Source organism: Trichoplax adhaerens, genomic scaffold (genome assembly GCF_000150275.1).
Source record: "Trichoplax adhaerens TRIADscaffold_6 genomic scaffold, whole genome shotgun sequence".
In the NCBI taxonomy this organism is placed as follows: Eukaryota; Metazoa; Placozoa; class Uniplacotomia; order Trichoplacea; family Trichoplacidae; genus Trichoplax; species Trichoplax adhaerens.
Window position 1 is genome coordinate 1,923,672 of NW_002060948.1, and position 18,086 is coordinate 1,941,757.

Here is an 18,086-nt window from a genome sequence, read left to right on the forward strand (position 1 = left end):
CGCTATCCGATGATCATATTATATTAGCATATTCCCGGCATTTACGAAATCGGTTACCAAGAGCAATCTTGGAAGTAGAATAATCATTTTAGATAGTTGACTTTTCAATCTTTATGGATTATTATATATTTCTGATAGAAATATATCAATAAGAGTCTAGTATAATAACGTGGTAAGTTTTTTTCGTGAAATTGTACGTGTATTTGTATTTTATTGCTATTTTCTTCGATATTACCACTCTGTAATGTTGTACTGTTTACTCTATTCCTTCGTTTTAATAAAGATGCGTGGAATACGAATGGTTAAGTTACTACACATACAAAATGATTGAATATGAACATATTGGGATTAAAGATCGATTGTAAGTACAAGTAGCAGCAACATGAATAACAATTTCGTCATTTAATCGCAAAATATATCTTAATTTATTCATTATTACATGTTAGGTCTAGATATAGCCTAATTTAATTAAAAACATCCGTATATCTTGGATTCTCCTCCTTCGAATCTCATCAGGAATTTATAAATCATGATTAGTAGTAGGATCACAATTGTTGCCTATAGATTCATCTCCGAATGGACTATAAGGAGAAGTATTTTTGTGGCCGCGATATCTGAATCCACGTGGTGCTCTGAGTTTTATACAATTTCGGAAGGATAGATCCCCTTTGTAAGCATTCTTTTTGAATACAATTATCACTATCATTACCACAACAATCGCTGCAACGACAGAAATGATAAGTGGTAGGACGAAATCTAACAACATGTGAATAAAAACAATTATATAAGCAATAAACGATAATTTTTCCTAACTGAAAATGAGTAACTGAAAAATGTATCTGGTTATAATATATAAAAATATTGTAAAGCGGTTCATATATATTTTATCCTTTCCAAGAAATTTCGTAGATTTGAAATAAACCAGAATTTATGCTAATTAAAATCTCGCTAAGCTGATGAAAATGGCTGTTCTTTTAAAAAATACAGTTACTTATTCTATTTGTTCTCATGATCGATTGATAATATGTAGAAAATGTAATGTATCTGTATGTCAGTTAGAACATAAAAATACGGTAAAAAAAGCATGTTTATGGGAAAACCGAAAAGGAGTAACGGAAAGTGCATCTAGCTATCAAATATAATTATTATACAAAGCAAGCTAATGTATTTTTATCCTTTCCAAGAGATTTCTGAGATTAAGATAAACTAAAATTTATATAAATTAAACTATATATATCAATTAAAATACAAACCCAGTTTAAAAATGGGTACTGTATGGGGTACTTTGGTCGGTTACATAAAATATCACAAAAATCGTACCGTACGTATATTTAACTAGCTAAGGAAAGTTAAAATTATTTACTATACCATAAGTGTCTACAGAATAGTAGATGAACAGTCTTCGTAAACGATAGTGATTAAATCGGTAATCTACTTTTCTTCACGAAAATTATACCTGGCAATCTCCCAGATACATAAGGTTGCTGAGGTTTGGAAACAGATAGCAAAGATAACACTCGATTAGAGGAGTTACTTCCAATGGATAAAGTAAAAGCTTGTAAAGCTTGCTGCGTTGTCGAGATTCCCGCAAAACTATGCTACGATGAAAATAATGATTGAGCGTCTTTACAAATATAAATTTCTACGCTACACATTTAATCTAACTATAACATCTGTAGAGTATCTTAGTGAAGGTATTTACAAATTCGATACGCAAATGTATCCACTCTGGCTTTCTTTCCATTATGTAGCAATCAACAGTTAACAGCTTCTCTACAGCAAACGATTTCATTCTATCTTGGAGACGAATTGCGTAGCATACTTCCTGCAAAGTGGTTCCCTATGTACCGAGCAAAAGAAACGTTACATGATCGCAAATGAATAAAAATCTATCGGAGAAATATCATAATTTAGATCATGCTTATGGCATAGTGATGGAAAATTAATTAATTTCTATTATAGTTTGTAAGAATAGCCATAGCAATTGATACGTAGGAACTTGATGTTATCACACAATTATAAAATCAATTTTTACCATTGGTAGTAATCGCGTTGACAGAAAAAATGCTTTAGATAGACACTTTGTTGAGTTTTGATTACCAGAGTTGCATATAATATTCGGTGGTGTAACAAGTGGGCAAACGCCAGTTATATTGCAAGGTGGTGCAAGACATTCAGAATTTTGTACATGAAAGCATGTGTGTCCATTAGGGCAAACTTTAGGTCCATTACTATTTAAAGGACAACTAACAGATCCGCACCATACCTAGTGTTGCCGATTATATAGCCATATTACACGATAAGTATCGTATTATTTTTGAAGAAATGCGTTTATATTATCTAATAAACTTAAAATAAATCTTGCACAAGGTATCATTTGAAGCCACATAAATCACCTTAGAGCAAATTGAACGACTACTTCTGCAATTACATGCATTACAATATTCATTCCATTTTTCTCTATTTCTGTACACTTTGCCACCATATGTACATGAACCAATCAGTACTAATTAGAATCAACAATGTGAAAACATTTTAGAAAATGCAAACAGCTGAAGACTATCATATGAACACTGTGAGAATAAGTTCAATATTTGTTTTTACGTCTTAAGAATACCAAATAGCTAAACCTTACAGTACTTGTCCTTTTATAATCAGCTTAAAACTAGATGATATCAATTCAATTATGATAGCAATAATCTATGCGGATCGTGCAAAATGGTCAAGTAGTACATTGCAACCTTTTCGATACAAATTGTATACTAATTATAATTACTGTCCTAAGTATATTAAAATTGATAATTATCGATAGATTATAAAATTAATTTTATCTACAAATATCTCTCGCATATAATAATGACACGCAAATGAATTACTACTGTACACTTTAGCTTATAGTTAACATAAATTCCATTAAACTATAACTATTGGTATCATTTGAGCTATCAATCAATCAGATTTGGGAAGTTTAACAATTTTGTATCGTATTACGTGGTAGCCATAAAGCTAATGTACCCAAGGTACTATGAAAAGAATATTACTTTATCATAATTTATAACAGCGATATATACTCGTATTTTGGCCATTTGATAAACCGTATAGACTCACTTTCCGACTGACAGACTAGCCCAGTATAACCAGTACCACTACAATCACACGCAAAGGCATTAATGGAGGTAATACATCTACCACCATGTTGGCATGGCTTAGAAGCACATTGATCGATTATATTCTGACATGACAAGCCCGTGACACCTGGCGGACAAGTGCATTTATAACCACCGATTAAATTCTGACAAGTACCACCATTATGGCATGGCTTTGATAGGCACTCATCAACGCCTAGTTGACAATATCGACCTCTAAATGCAGGCAAACACTGGCAGTTAAAGCTGTTCATATCTTCAGTGCATGTCCCATTATTAATACAAGTTGTTGCTGTGCACAGTCTTACTGTAAAAAATAAGAAAATAGTATCACAGGCTGTCAATTACCTGGCAAATAATTTATTGCAACAATATGAATATATACTATATTTAATAATGATAACATAAAACTTAATCTAGCTTACCTCCTGAATATGAATACATATATACAAGTATACTTAATGAAGATACCGACAGGAGACGTAATTTATTCTACCTTCCAAATGTGAATATACTACACCTACAATATATTTAATAATGAAGTTACCTTCATAAAATGTAATCTATCCTACCTGTCTGGCAGTGATTGCCTTTATAGTCTGTAGTTGAACAATTGCATCGATACCCAGTTGATTCTACTACACATTGCCCACCGTTTTGGCAAGGTTCTGATTCACAAATATCATAACTTTGCTGACATACCTCTCCAGTATAATTTGGAGGGCAATGGCAATAGTAGCTTCCAAACGAGTTGACACATGTACCACCATTTTGACAAGGTTTAATGTTAGTATTGGGAAGGTGAATTTGGGTACATTCATTAACGTCGGATTGGCATTCTTGGCCTGTAAAATTGCTTAAGCATTGGCATTGATAACCTCCAAGTACATTAATACATTCACCATCGTTCTGACATGGAAAACTGCGGCATTCATCAATATCAGTTTGGCAATGAACGCCTGTGACATGAGAAGGACATTGGCAATAATAACTAGCAATTTGGTCAATGCAAGTTCCACCATATTGACATGGTTGACTAAGACATTCGTTAATCTGTGTTTGGCAATTTTGACCAGTATACCCTGCTTGGCATTGACATTGATAACCAGCTACCTTATCGATACAGGTAGAATTTTGATAGCATGGCCCACTATTACATTCATCTATTTCACTTTCACAATGTCGACCTGTATATCCATCAGTACAGTGACAGGAATAGCCTCCCATGATTTCTTGGCAAGAACCTTGATTCTTACAAGGCTTGCTGTCACATTCGCGTACATCTACCAAAATAAATCAATAATTTTTATGCTGCCTAAACACATATAGTATCGAAATGAGGTTTATCGATTTTTGAAATCAATTTCAATATTCTCACTATTATTATAGCTACCTCGTTGACAGTTTTTTCCGGTGAAACCTGGTCGACAATTGCATTTATATCGATTTGCTCTGGTATTAATACATGTTCCATCACTCAAACATGGATGACTACGGCAGGAATTTAAATCTATGATATACAAAAAGAAATAGGATTATCCGGAAGGCGCCCCGCCCCAATAGAAAATATATTAATAATCTAAAATTAGGTTAATGCGATATGCAAATGGAAACTTTATATTGAATTTTAAAGCAGGAAGCTAAAATCTTTCGACATTCATTTCCCTGTTTTGCCATCACTAAATATATTAATTACCATCTTCGCAAAGCTTGCCGGTATAAAATGGCGGGCATTGACAAGTGAAGCCATTTATTTTATCGATACAGGTTGCATTCGGATGAACACAAGGCTTCGCCGTACATTCATTAATATCTAGATCAGATTGAGATATTAAACGTACACACGCTTTCAGAACTGTAATAATGCCAATTAAATCAATTAGCAAAAGTAAAATATATCTAGAACAAATGAAGAAAATCCACAGTATATGCAAATACTTAGCAAATCTAGCTGAGCTAAGACTCAGTAAAATAATAAATGATAATGATAAATTATCATTCGAAAATTTCAAATAAAGATCCATGCAATTCGACAATATCGGAAGATGGAATAAATGGAAAATATCATTCTGCGTAGCTGCTACCGTATCCCAAAAAATTGCCAATGTTATGTTGTACCTGTTTGACAAATTTTCCCAGTATAACCCGGTTGACAATGGCATTGATAGCTATCAGGTTGAACGTTGCTACAATTTGCCTTGTTCAAGCATGGTCCACTTCTACATCGATTTGTATCTAAATTGTATGCAAAGTAGACATTATACTTTAAAAGTTAAAGTTAAATGCTATGTCAATATTGTAGATGTTACTATTCACAAAAATCTATTCGTAGCAGTTCCCTTTATACAATTTATAATAATTCATGTTGCAATTCTAAGTAAACTGCTGATAATTTGCAAGCTATAAACGTATTCTCTCATGATGGTAAAGTTAATATCTAGACTCCATGATATTAATGTAACTACTTCAAATAAAACAGTTTTCACTCTTTAAAAGTGTTTAAATTAGAGTATTAAAAGAAAGTACTCTGTTAATAATTTTAATAGCTACGCTAATTAATCGTTGACTAATTATCTTCTCAACAACCAGATATTGGCCGTTACAATTGAAAAAACAATCGACTTAATATCCCTTAGATTAGTGATTAAAATACCATATTCGCAATTGGAACCACCGTAAAATTTCTTGCAGTGACAATCATTCCCTTTAATGCAATACCCATTTTCTTCAACCATATATTCAGAATATCAGTATAAAAATTTTATTCTTACAAAGTCAATATTTTTAGTAATGATCATTCAATTAAAAACTATGCCTGACTCATGCCGTATTGATTAAGCAATTTCAATATCAGAATCTGAAATATTGGGTAACCAATTGATATACCTGAGCAGTTAGCAGATTTTATGCATGTATTGCATATATAGCCCGTCCAGCCACTTTGACATCTAAATAACAATCATCAAAGGTAAATTTTTATAACTTTAAATTAATAACCATAATTATAATTAATGCCATCATCATTTATGCTACTCATGCAATTAAATATAAATTATAATATTTAAGCCATTTTTAGTATAAGATATCGCCATAGTTTTAAGCCTTACACGCATGTGAAAGGAGCATTCATACAGTGGCCATGATCTAAGTTGCATCCTTCTCTACATAAAGCTTCCGCAGAAGTAAAGCCATTATTGATAGGAATACATAGCATACCAAATCTACTCTTCAATTCAATTTTATTTATTCGATAAATCATTGATTATTTATTTTAAAGGCAGTGATAAGAATTCCTATTTTACTTTATAATAACTTTGATGGTAACTAATATTTCAATTAAGTAACTGTGTAGTAATATTAACTTGAAATATCCAGCTAATTGTAATGGCTATAGGAATCTTGATTAATATCGCAGCAATAGACTATGTTTGGAGTATAGAGCTTATTAAAAATCAAGTTATTGTAGTCTATATTGCAAAGGGCATTGATATTTTTATTATTAGCCAAATGTTCATTTTCAGTACTATATTTAGTGCAAAGAGCTTATTAAAATCAAGTAATGATGAAACTGTAAGAATTTGAACATTCTCACGATCAGCCATACAGAAATTTACTTAAATAGTTAAATTACTACCTGTCACATTAGAAATACAGTCATATGACCACACTTATGATCACAGTACTGTAACTTATAAATTTCTCGCTCGTTTAGCTGACAGACTAGGCGATGGTTTATTATATATTGAAAATGTCCAAAACATCCAATTAACATTATTTCAACAATGCTTACAGATCTGGCAGTGCCGCCCGGTATAATTGCTTGGACACTGGCATGAATAACAGTCATCTCCGCAATTAGTACAACTGCTGTAATAAGGACATGGACTTGAACGACAAGAATTTCGATCTAAAATAGAATTATATCAATGCATAAAATAATATTACAGGATCAAAAGTGCATTATTTCATCACCTTTCTCACACAGTCTGCCAGCCCAGTCTGCAGGACATCTACATGTAAAATTATTAACGCCATCAATGCAGGTCGCTATTATGTGACGACAGGGATTAGAGGCGCATTCATCAATATCTGTAAGATAATTATGCAAGAAAGTCAATGGCAAAGAGCTAATAAAATATTTTGCCAGCTAATTACCTTAGCAATAAAATTGCTTCAGGTAAACATATTACCACAATTTCCTGCTATAAACCAGCGAAGCTATAGGTCTAACTATGATTTTAGCGAGCTGTTGTGCTATTAAAATTATACTATTAGGACTGTAAACAATATCAAAATCATGCAAAAGAGTCATTCGCAATGAACTAATAAAATTGCTTGCCAGCTAATTATCTTAGCAATAGAACTACTTTCGACGAAATCAGGATCTAACTATGATTTTAGCGAGGAACTGCAAGTATTAAAATTACGCTATCAAAAGTGTAAATGATATAATAATTATATATAATTGGTTGAATTAAATTCTGTAAATATCAACTACAGAAGCTAGCAATAAGGAAAGTATTTGTAATTTCTTTATTGCAGAGATAGAGTAGCACTGCATGCAAGACCTTCAAATGTCCCGAAACTTATAACCGATACTATTTTCTATCGATATTACATATTATGGTGACAAATTTATAAATTTGCAACTTTAATTTTACTATTGCTTATGCAGGCATGTCATGAATAGACTACATATAGGTTAGCGTTTTGAATCAAATCTATTTCCAAAATGGTATCAAATTTCCTTTTTAAACCTCTTCAATATCCCAACCGTAAATCATAAAGATTGTTTCAGCAAATCAATTGCAGGATAAGAGAAACATTATTGCCGAATACTAACTTATTTGGCAATTTTTTCCTGTGTAGCCGGGAAGACATTGACATCGGTAATTATTCAGTCCGCTGTTAATACATTTTGCCCCATTACGGCATGGTGAAATGCGGCAGAGATTTAAATCTATAGTAATTATCAGTAAGCGATAATGGAATTGCATTGCACACGGTAGTATTGTAAAATCTTTGAAACGCAATGAAATAAAATTGGCAAGGCTTAAATATAGAATACGATCATTTCTTACCGTATTGACAATTTTTGCCGGTAAAGTTTGCTGGACAAACACATTTATATCCACGATCAGCGGTTGGAATACAGGTTGCATCGGCCTGTTGACATGGATTAGAAGTACAGGCGGTAATAACTACATATGCATATAAAATAGGAGATGGTTAGAAAAAGTCAAAGCAGTAACCCAATGAAAGAAAAGATTGCAATCTGCATTAGAGATGAATATTACGGGTTTCACAAATTCTTCCAGTTCGATTCTGAGGGCATTGACATCGATAAGTATGAGCTCTGATTGCAAAACATGTAGATTTCCCTTGACAAGGACTTGGACGACAGGGATTATTATCTACAATAATAAGAGGTATTTAATATCTCATCTTTGCATCAAATTATAGCAGCCATATTTCTGAAGATAGCATAGATAAACCCAGCATTACTGCATGATACGGTTTTTCATTAATTTTCCAGTGAACTTGATGTCAATAATAATCTGCAGTTAAATAGCCTTATCGCGATGTTATCTGATTGTATTACAGCTAATTAATATAATTGAGACATAAAATATCGTCAGGTATTTAACTCAAAAGCATTCTACCATCAATAGATTCGACTAGCGCTGATGTTTATTACTAAACTACCCGTCTATTAATAAGTAATACCTGTTAATAGCTATTTTAGCCGTAGGTTAAGTTTTACGTGTATTATAGCGCACCAGCTAATATTCGTGTGTAGCCACAAAATTATTGCTATTAATATAAATAAGCCGATCCGTCTATTATTATTATTTCTATTTGCATTTATCGATCGATGATAGCGCGTAAAATTTGACTAAAGAGATGGAAAGATTCTAGATGATGAATGGATCGGTGTTTGTAGTCATAAAATTATTACCATAAATGTGAATGAACGGATCCATCTACTATTAACTTTTTATTTGTATTTATCGAGCGAAAATAGCGCTTAAAAATTTTATTAGTGAGATAAAAAGATACTAGATCATAAATCGATCGGTGCTTGCAGTCATAGAATTATTACTATGAATGCAAACCAGACGACCTGTCTATTATCAACTTTCTATTTACATTTATTGAGCGAAAATAAATGTATAATGTGTGATGTGTAATAATTACTATAAATGTAAATATATCGGCACGTATATTATTAACTTTCTACTTGCATTTATCGAGCGAGAATAACAGGTCAAAAATTTTTATTAGTGAGATGAGAAAATACTAGCTCATAAGTGGATCGTGACATTTCACCGCAATGATCACTAGTATAAATGATAAACTGTTGTAGAGAAATATTGAAGTCACTGGTTTATTTCTAAATTCACTTTGCAATCTTATCCTACGTAAGGAACGGTAACGTTTAATATATGATTTATTTTAAACTAACCCTAATATAATGTATTATAAGCCTGTTAATATCAGTTTATTTAATCAGGTTATTGAAGATAAGAACAAAAAAGAAATCTATTTAAAGGTAGTAATAGTTTAATAAGATCTTTAACTTGTTTCTATATTAATGTGATATAGCTCGAATGTAAATTATCTTCGATAGGTGTACCTTACCAACTTCACAGAATGTTCCGGTCCAATCCCATGGGCACTTACACGTATAGCCATTTATACCATCGATGCACGTTGAGTAAGCATGGAGGCAGGGGTTGGAAGCGCATTCATCTATACCTTGAATTGAAAAATTGAAAGGCAAATGATTTTATAAATGAACTTCGTATAATGAGATTCAGAAACTATCACTATTCATCAATATTCGCATTAATAAAATAATGTTTATAGCAATAATGAAATAAAAATTAAAGTATGGAGGAGTTATTTAGCAAGTTTGAACGCTTGGAATATAAGTTAGCAAAAAACGGCTGATATGAAATTTAGGCAGTTATTTTACCTGTTTGGCAATTTCTTCCGGTAAATCCAGGCGAACATTTACACTGGTATCCATGTGCATCACTTTGGCTACAAATGCCATTGTTCATACACGGCGAATTTTTACACATATTTACCTTTTCTAAAATTGTAATAATAGTTTAAGAAGATTAATAATCCTAATATCAACATTACTAGTACTTTACAAAACAATTAAACCGAAGAGTTTAGTAGCTGTGAGATAAAAGTGTGGATGCTATACCATGTAGATGTAGTATGAAGCGATCCGTAGAAATAGGAAACATTATCATACTATTTTGAAGTATCCATTAAAAATAATTATTAATCAACAGACAATTTTAAGCACATACGGGTTTGACATAGGGAGCCTAGCCATTGGGATTCACATTTTAAGGAAACAATTGTTATTATTCGGCTAAATCGACCAGAACGCCGACCAGTTAAGATGAGTGCATCATAATGTTTACTATCTATTTTGGCCACTTTCGACATTTGATCGATTAAAACTCTTGAATTATTATATAAGACGCCTTCAACAAGGATTTGAATATGAAGAGACTAGAACAAAGAATGTTTTTAAATACAGAAAAATTAGCTGGAAACTACCGTCAAGAAAGCAAATCATATGCTGGTACGAACTTGAAATTTAAATTAGCCATATTGACTACCTTGGTTAAATTAAATACTGGAATAGACAGGATCGCTTTACTATTATTGAAGAGATCGATGGTGCTATTAGCAAAGGCAATCGCAGTTCCAGCTGGTATAATATTGGATTTGTACTTTCCATGAATGCACTTTTGGCTGCTTGCGTTAGTCTGAACCAGACTGGACTGATTGCTTACTTTATTAAGGCAAATTGTAAACTGGTAATGGCAAAGAGAATTATTTTCTGCTACCATCACAATCTTATTGCCTGTCGTAGTGTGATTTTGGGTAGCATTATTTAAAGCCCATCCAAATTGACATCGAGAACCATTATAGCTCGATTGATTTGGATTTTGATAGTAAATGAAATGGATTTTTAGGTGCCCACTCACATCACCATTTGTGTTCTGTAATAGAGTCCAAAATAGCATGGTTAATACATCGCTTTAAAAACAATCATATAAGTATCCTACTTAGAAGATGTTATAGCATTCAAACATAAAATTTACAGAATGTAAAGTTTGGTATATTTCAAGTGCTTTCATTCGGTGACAGCAAGAAAATTACTTAACTAACTTCTATTTTAAGAAATTAGTAAGTTCAATAAAATCTCTAGTAAGATGGATAATCTCGTCATATACGCTAGTTATTCAATATTATATCACTAATTTTCTTAATTAGCATTGAAATTATTTTCTGCTTTAAAAAACTACGTTAGTAAATGAAAGTCATTCTCTCCCTCCTTGACAGAATAAAACTTTTACAGTCAACTTACCTGGATATGAATCAACAGCAGCAATGAAAGGATATACAGAGATTTTTTGAATCCATTGAATCTCTTCATGATAGAACACAAGCCAATAGAAATTAAACCTATAATCTTCGTCTTTTGCGCACTAAAATCGATTAAATCACTAAAGTTGATGAAAAATATACAAGAATGAGAAGTGAATTGAAGGTGACAACAATGCATCTCGATATTACTTGTTAATCAGTTCATCTAAGTATAAAATAATTTAGTTTAAAGGTGTAGCCAACTTGACACATGCTAGTATATCTAACTTGGCCGACTTCTAAAAACAAATATCGTATACAATCTTAAACTACTACTCAGGTCTAGCAGATCACTCAAAATGGCAATAATAAAATATCTAAAGATTTAAATTATTTATAGAAGTACAAGATTAACTACAATGCCTTGCAAATATTTTGAGGTTAAATTTAACTCTATTCATCAGCCTTGCTTAATTCATAATCTATTCATTTTAACCTTATGTGAAAACGTATTTGTAACGCTTATTTTCAAGGTTCCTTAGATCAAGCTTAATATTTGCACAACCCAGAATGTTGCTAAAAAATGCAAGATTACGTTACAAATTTTAAATTCAGTTAATATATTAACTAACACCAACATACTGTACGATTTCCGTCCAAATCAAAATTTCATTTAATTTTAGCTTATTACAGCATAATTGGCAATCGCTGGTTAATAGACTATAATAAACATCTACGCTATCAAATTTCATATGATTTTAGCTTATTACAGCTTAATTTGCCTCTGCCAGGACTAGATTGTAATAAATCTCTACACTACCAGAACTATTATTAATCATACCAAAGTACTATAATATGAATTCTCAGATACAGATAGTTCTATTCTCCAAAAATGGCAGGTCTTAATGAAGTTATTTACAACAAATTTTAACACCAAAGTAATGTATGTTTATTTACAATGCGAATACAACGATGTAAATAAGACACTAATAACGTTTGAAGAAGTGAACAAACATGTGTTTAGATGTGATCTATGTTGGGCTAATTCAAGTTAGATTTGGTATCTGTGACTAATCTGTAAGTACTGTGATATTAATTAAAAAGAACATTTTAATCATCATGTGCCACGTTTTATAGCCGATTTCTACTTCAAATGCAACAAATATAATCTGGATTAGCCATGATGAAAATTGATTGCGATACAGATCGTTTGTAAATAACCAAATACAGTATATTGTAGCTACGAAATGTTAAAGCTACATAGATACAGAATTTCCCGTTGAAATTGAAATTATTCGGAATTATAACAAGGGACATTGTAAAATTAGATTTTGTAATTGTCGAACTTCAATTTTCTTATATTAACTAAGTCGTCAGCAACGCTTCGATTTATGAAATTTATTTTCCCCTCGAATCGATTCGCAGTAATACGACCACACTTTAGCGTTAAATAACACTTGACGATTACTGTCCTCTTTTCTTTCTTTAAATTACTTATAACTGGAAATCTATATCGCAATTAATCGCACAACATAGACACAAAAATATTTACGATTTTAAGTATTTTCATGTATAGTGATACCGGATAGTCTGTATCATTTTCATGCTTCAATGTAATTGCTATCAATGTTCTCTTTCTTTAAATATAATTTCTATATCCTATGAATTATAACCAATAGCTGCTAGTTACTATATTTATCTAGTCATTTAGATCATATCGAATACGAGATCTCATTATATAAGTGATTGAATAGACATTTTAATAACGTAAAGTTCGCTATCGCCATCTGCTAGGAGCCTCTTAATTCTCTCTAGAAACAGATATCAATAAATACTGTTTCTGTACTGCTCACCTATATCATATATATACATTCAAGTCTGGGTTGAATCCTTTTTTACAATAATTCTATATTACTGTAATAATGATATTAGCAAAGCATAATTTATCGGAAATAAGAGGACAAAAGTGAGCTTTCAGTTTTCTATCCATGATAAATGACTAATTGTTGTCAGACTGTGTAACTACGAATGTAAGAAAAGCTAAGGTGTCTTCTCATTAATTTTTATACATCTAGCACATCGATGTTTACTGAATAAAACTTCTTTTATAGAAAGTCAACTGCTAAGTTAGTAGTAATAAAAAATATAATTTTTCAGCGTTTCATGTAATATGGATATAAAATTCTTCAGGCAGCATTATTAAACTACTGCCTATTCCATTATGAGGGGAATCTTTTTAGAAAGTATAAATTTATTAGTTACTATCTATTTCTTAGATCATGACCTTATTACAGTAATAAAATGACTTCAAATCCCTTTACTGTAAATGATCGTACTAAAATTTTCATATCGTATCTAGAAACGATACTTTAAGCATTATAAATGCACTATAACTTCATTAACATTTAACTAGTGCTTTGCGAGGTCATCGAACTATACAATTTGTATACCTGTTAATGATATCACTTTTTCGGACACTTCTCTGCAACTTCTCGTATTTAAGGACAGATTATACTTAATTAAAGAAGCCTTTATTGTACCCAATTACAAATACCGACTAGACCAATGTTTTCCTTCCTTGTCTAAAGTATACTTCAGCAGTATCTATCACATGACAATGGACTGCATACTACTCTATATCCTCATAATTAGGCACTACATTTCGAAAATAGTAAAAATTGAACTAGAGTATTGTATTTGTTTTGTATTTAGCCCCAAATGAAAATTTAAGCAGGGTATCATATTTGCAGGTAGCCCAGCGCGTGAATAGGTAACTGATTTGCAGTCTAAAAAATCAGCAAGTGGTTCATGAAAGATTCATAAATTATATAAATAAACAATATTGTTAGCTATTTTGTCATAGCTGTGATGGTACTACCAGCCAATGGCTGATTAATTTTAAGTCGCCAATCTGCAGGCAGTCAAATATGTGACTGATTGTAGGCCCGAGTAGTATTTGTTTACCGTACCCTAGCCATCAACTGTTTAAAATTAAAACTTATGGCTGATCATTTCATCATGATGGCGATGGCGCTACCAATCAATCGTTGATCAACTACTCGTTAATCATATGATGTTGACCATGTGATTATAGGCATGAAATGCATTTTTAATGCTATCTAAAGCTAAAATTTATGACTCATGATGATAAAACTGGATACATTAATTAATTTATCACCATGAGATAAACCTGTCAAAGTTTTCATAATAATTCGAAGTTATGACTCATACTGCAATAGTATACTGTGCAATAGCAGCTAATCCTATTTCAAGGGTAAAGTCAAAAATTTTTTATAATTGAAACTTAAAAATACGGATAATATTCTTCATTGTCCTATTCTCACTTGCTTAATCTTGATGCTGCTCTATCATACGTATTCATTCGTAGATAAATTACGACGTATAAGGTAAAAATATGGATTTAGTTTGGTTAAGATTTAAGCATGATGTTATCGTTGGTATTAGAATCGTTCAATCTACATAAAGCTTCCTTACACTTAATTACTAACCAAAGATTTTTTCAATAATTAGTTGTTGATGAAGAGTTTTGTGATATTAAGCTAAGAAACTTCGCAACTACTTGTGGTATTAACTATAGTAATCGAAAGAAAACTTTACAATTTTCTGTATTTTATCCTATCCATAAGTTGGTCTAAATATTCAGCCACGCTATGAAGAAGTACGGGACATACGTAGATTGTTTATTTTAAATTAATGACGAAATTATTTTGTCATTAATTACACAACATGACCTTAGCAGTCTTCTTCATCATTAGTTCATTAGATTTTAATTATTGCTCCTTTCGAGACAATGAAATCGTTGCTGTTGGATATCTATTCTAATGTCTTTACTGAATTATCATTGTAAGAAAATGCAAATTCACAGCACAATTACAGTTACAGTTTGCTAAATTATTCATATGAGTAAACCATCTTGCCATCAAAATAGACCTACATCATCGGTTACTATTTTATTGTTTAGTTTAGAAATACTAATAGTCGTGTCTACTACGATCAGAAAGTAATATAAGAATTACTTAAACTCCATTAGATGATCGTTCATTTCAATTTAGCAAGATCAATGCTCTTATTACAACTTAAGGAGGGATATTGTGTTTGTGAGGCATTCTGAGGAGCTTGTCGCCAGTACTCAGTAATGGCATGTAGTATACTCTTGCTGATGATCAGAACTAAATTTACAAGAATGCATGAAATATTATCAATTAGCGAAATTAAGTTAAAGATACTCCCTATAGTGGTAAATATCATTAATTGACTCTATTAATTAGTGTTAATGTCTACTACGATCAGAAAGTAATATGAAAATCGCTTAAACTCCGTTAGATGATCCATTTTATTGCAACAAGGATGATACTCTTCTTATACCTTAAGAAGGGATAATGCGCTTGAGATGCATTCTGAGAGGCTTGTTGCTAGTACTTAGTAATGGTATATAAAATTAGATGATAAAATACTTCTACAAATTTGTATTTTATTATGAAAGTCACAATAAGAAGAAATATTATGAAGATTATTAATGAGTAGATATTACTTATTACACCTTGGTGCAGTATTTTTCGGTGTGATGGCCTCTATTTCAGTAAAATAAATTACCTTATAACTATGTGAGCTCTTTATCGAAAAATAGTAACAGTATTCTATACAGTAGTGCCAGAGAATGGATTGCGAGAAAGAAATAATTGGTGCCTCTAAGTTTTTTGCTTGCATACTTCCACATATGAGTTCAAATAGCAGTCTTACAAGCAATAGGATGGTAAAGCATCATATTTGAAAGATATTATTTAGTCTTCATCTCTTCTATATTACCTGGATTGTATCATGTCCATAAGTTACAAAGTGTGAGTGGCATTTCCTATATATCGCAATCTCTAATTCAGCGACGCAGTACACTAAATGTTATAACTGTTTAATATTAATTGCAGCAAATATAGTCAAATTTGTTTTCAATCCATAATAGAATACTCAGTTTCATTTTGCCAGCAATTATTTTATTCCGGTATGAAAAAAATGCCAAAAAATCAGTGCCAACTCTCCTATATCGTTTATGATACATACATTGGGATATCCGGAACAAACACTTAAAAGCAAATTAATTTATTATATGCATATACCTAGGAGGTGTCTTTTCACGCTATTGCAATTTTACTCCCGCAACAACTTCTATTTATTTTGAAATTGTCGAAAGAATTTAAAGAATTTCCAGACTACCATCTAATGCAAACACCTCTTTTTAATCCATATCTTTCCATATCATTTCAATGTCGATGCTAGATCAAATTTTTACGGACTGAGCTTCCTTCCTAATATTCTGCTTAAGTTATCCTAAGCCTCTTGTGTATCTTAGCTGAAACGGAAAAAATCATAGCGTGAGAGTTGAAATAGCCTCAGGATGATTCCTTGATAAATCAATGCGTTGTCTATTACTGGTCCATTGAAATTTTCTGCCCAAATTCCGATTCTGGGTCTAACCCTAGTCTGGAATGAACTATTCATAATTATATTGGACATTTGCCATCACATAGTAGAAAATATGCAATATTAAATTATTGATTTTGTTTCGGTATTGTTACTACGCGAAATAATGTACTGGAAAAAATTTTCATTTATTTTAGGTAATAAATTGTTTGATGGCGCCTTGTACTTGCAAATTTGAGTGCCTAAAACTAAATATTGATTACTTTGAAGTACTGTTATCGAGAGATCAAGTACAATCTACGGTCACAAATTTAGTTCTATTAGGACAAAATTCTAAACGATAATGACTTTAAAACTGATCAGTACATTCTTTGAAAATTCGTTCAGATCTTTATCCCCATCGACACTTATAAAATTACTGTTCTGATTTCATATTGCTCTGCAATGAAAGAATTTGGGAATGATGCGTATGATTCAATAATGATCAATATTAATTCATAACGATGTAAAAAAGAGAATCGATATCATCCAGAATTATAGTAATGGAGAATAATGACATTTCCGCTAATTTTACCTATAAGCCCCTTAATTAAAAATATCTAGCTTTGAATATCATTTTATTTTAACTATTTAATTAGCCATATTAAATACCTCTAAGGCATGATAACTAATTGGCTGTAGCCGATAATTGACTATAAATTTTAGTAAAGATTTCTTAAATTATACATGCAAATAATCTATCCGTTATTATGATTAGACTTGAAAACAGACCTAATTATATATCTCAACTATGATCTATAAACTAACTCTAGGCAAAACACGGCCAGGATAGCACGCAGATTTTTGCGGGATTAACTGCAAGTTAAAATTATATATTGTACTTTTATAAATTTGATCTCATCAGCTGCAGTATATAATTGAGTCTTCTAGTATACTGTGGTAAATATTTATTATTGTTATTAATGAAATTAAAATTTAATTATTTCTTGTTATGACTGCAAATTTGTGAAAATACTTTTATGTTTACATTCTTATCAGATTTTGTGATTGTTATAGAATATACAGCATTAGAGTTACAAGATACTGATCGAAGTAGAATACAGT

The 18,086-nt window shown here is 31.5% G+C and overlaps 2 protein-coding genes across 2 annotated transcripts; both read right to left on the reverse strand.

Annotated features, from left to right (window-relative positions):
• Positions 1 to 3,052: 3,052 nt before the first annotated feature.
• On the reverse strand, positions 3,053 to 3,400 carry TRIADDRAFT_26446 (uncharacterized protein; the record flags this gene model as incomplete). Its single annotated transcript, XM_002113621.1, has 1 exon — positions 3,053 to 3,400. One exon carries the CDS (start codon positions 3,398 to 3,400, stop codon positions 3,053 to 3,055), a length of 348 nt encoding a protein of 115 aa, XP_002113657.1.
• A 295-nt stretch (positions 3,401 to 3,695) lies between these two features.
• Positions 3,696 to 10,240, reverse strand: TRIADDRAFT_26631 (uncharacterized protein; the record flags this gene model as incomplete). Its single annotated transcript, XM_002113622.1, has 6 exons — positions 3,696 to 4,429; positions 4,540 to 4,656; positions 5,265 to 5,381; positions 7,990 to 8,106; positions 8,444 to 8,560; positions 10,126 to 10,240. Coding segments are annotated over 6 exons (1,317 nt in total), but the record flags the coding sequence as incomplete, so codon positions are not given.
• Between the last annotated feature and the right edge of the window lie 7,846 nt (positions 10,241 to 18,086).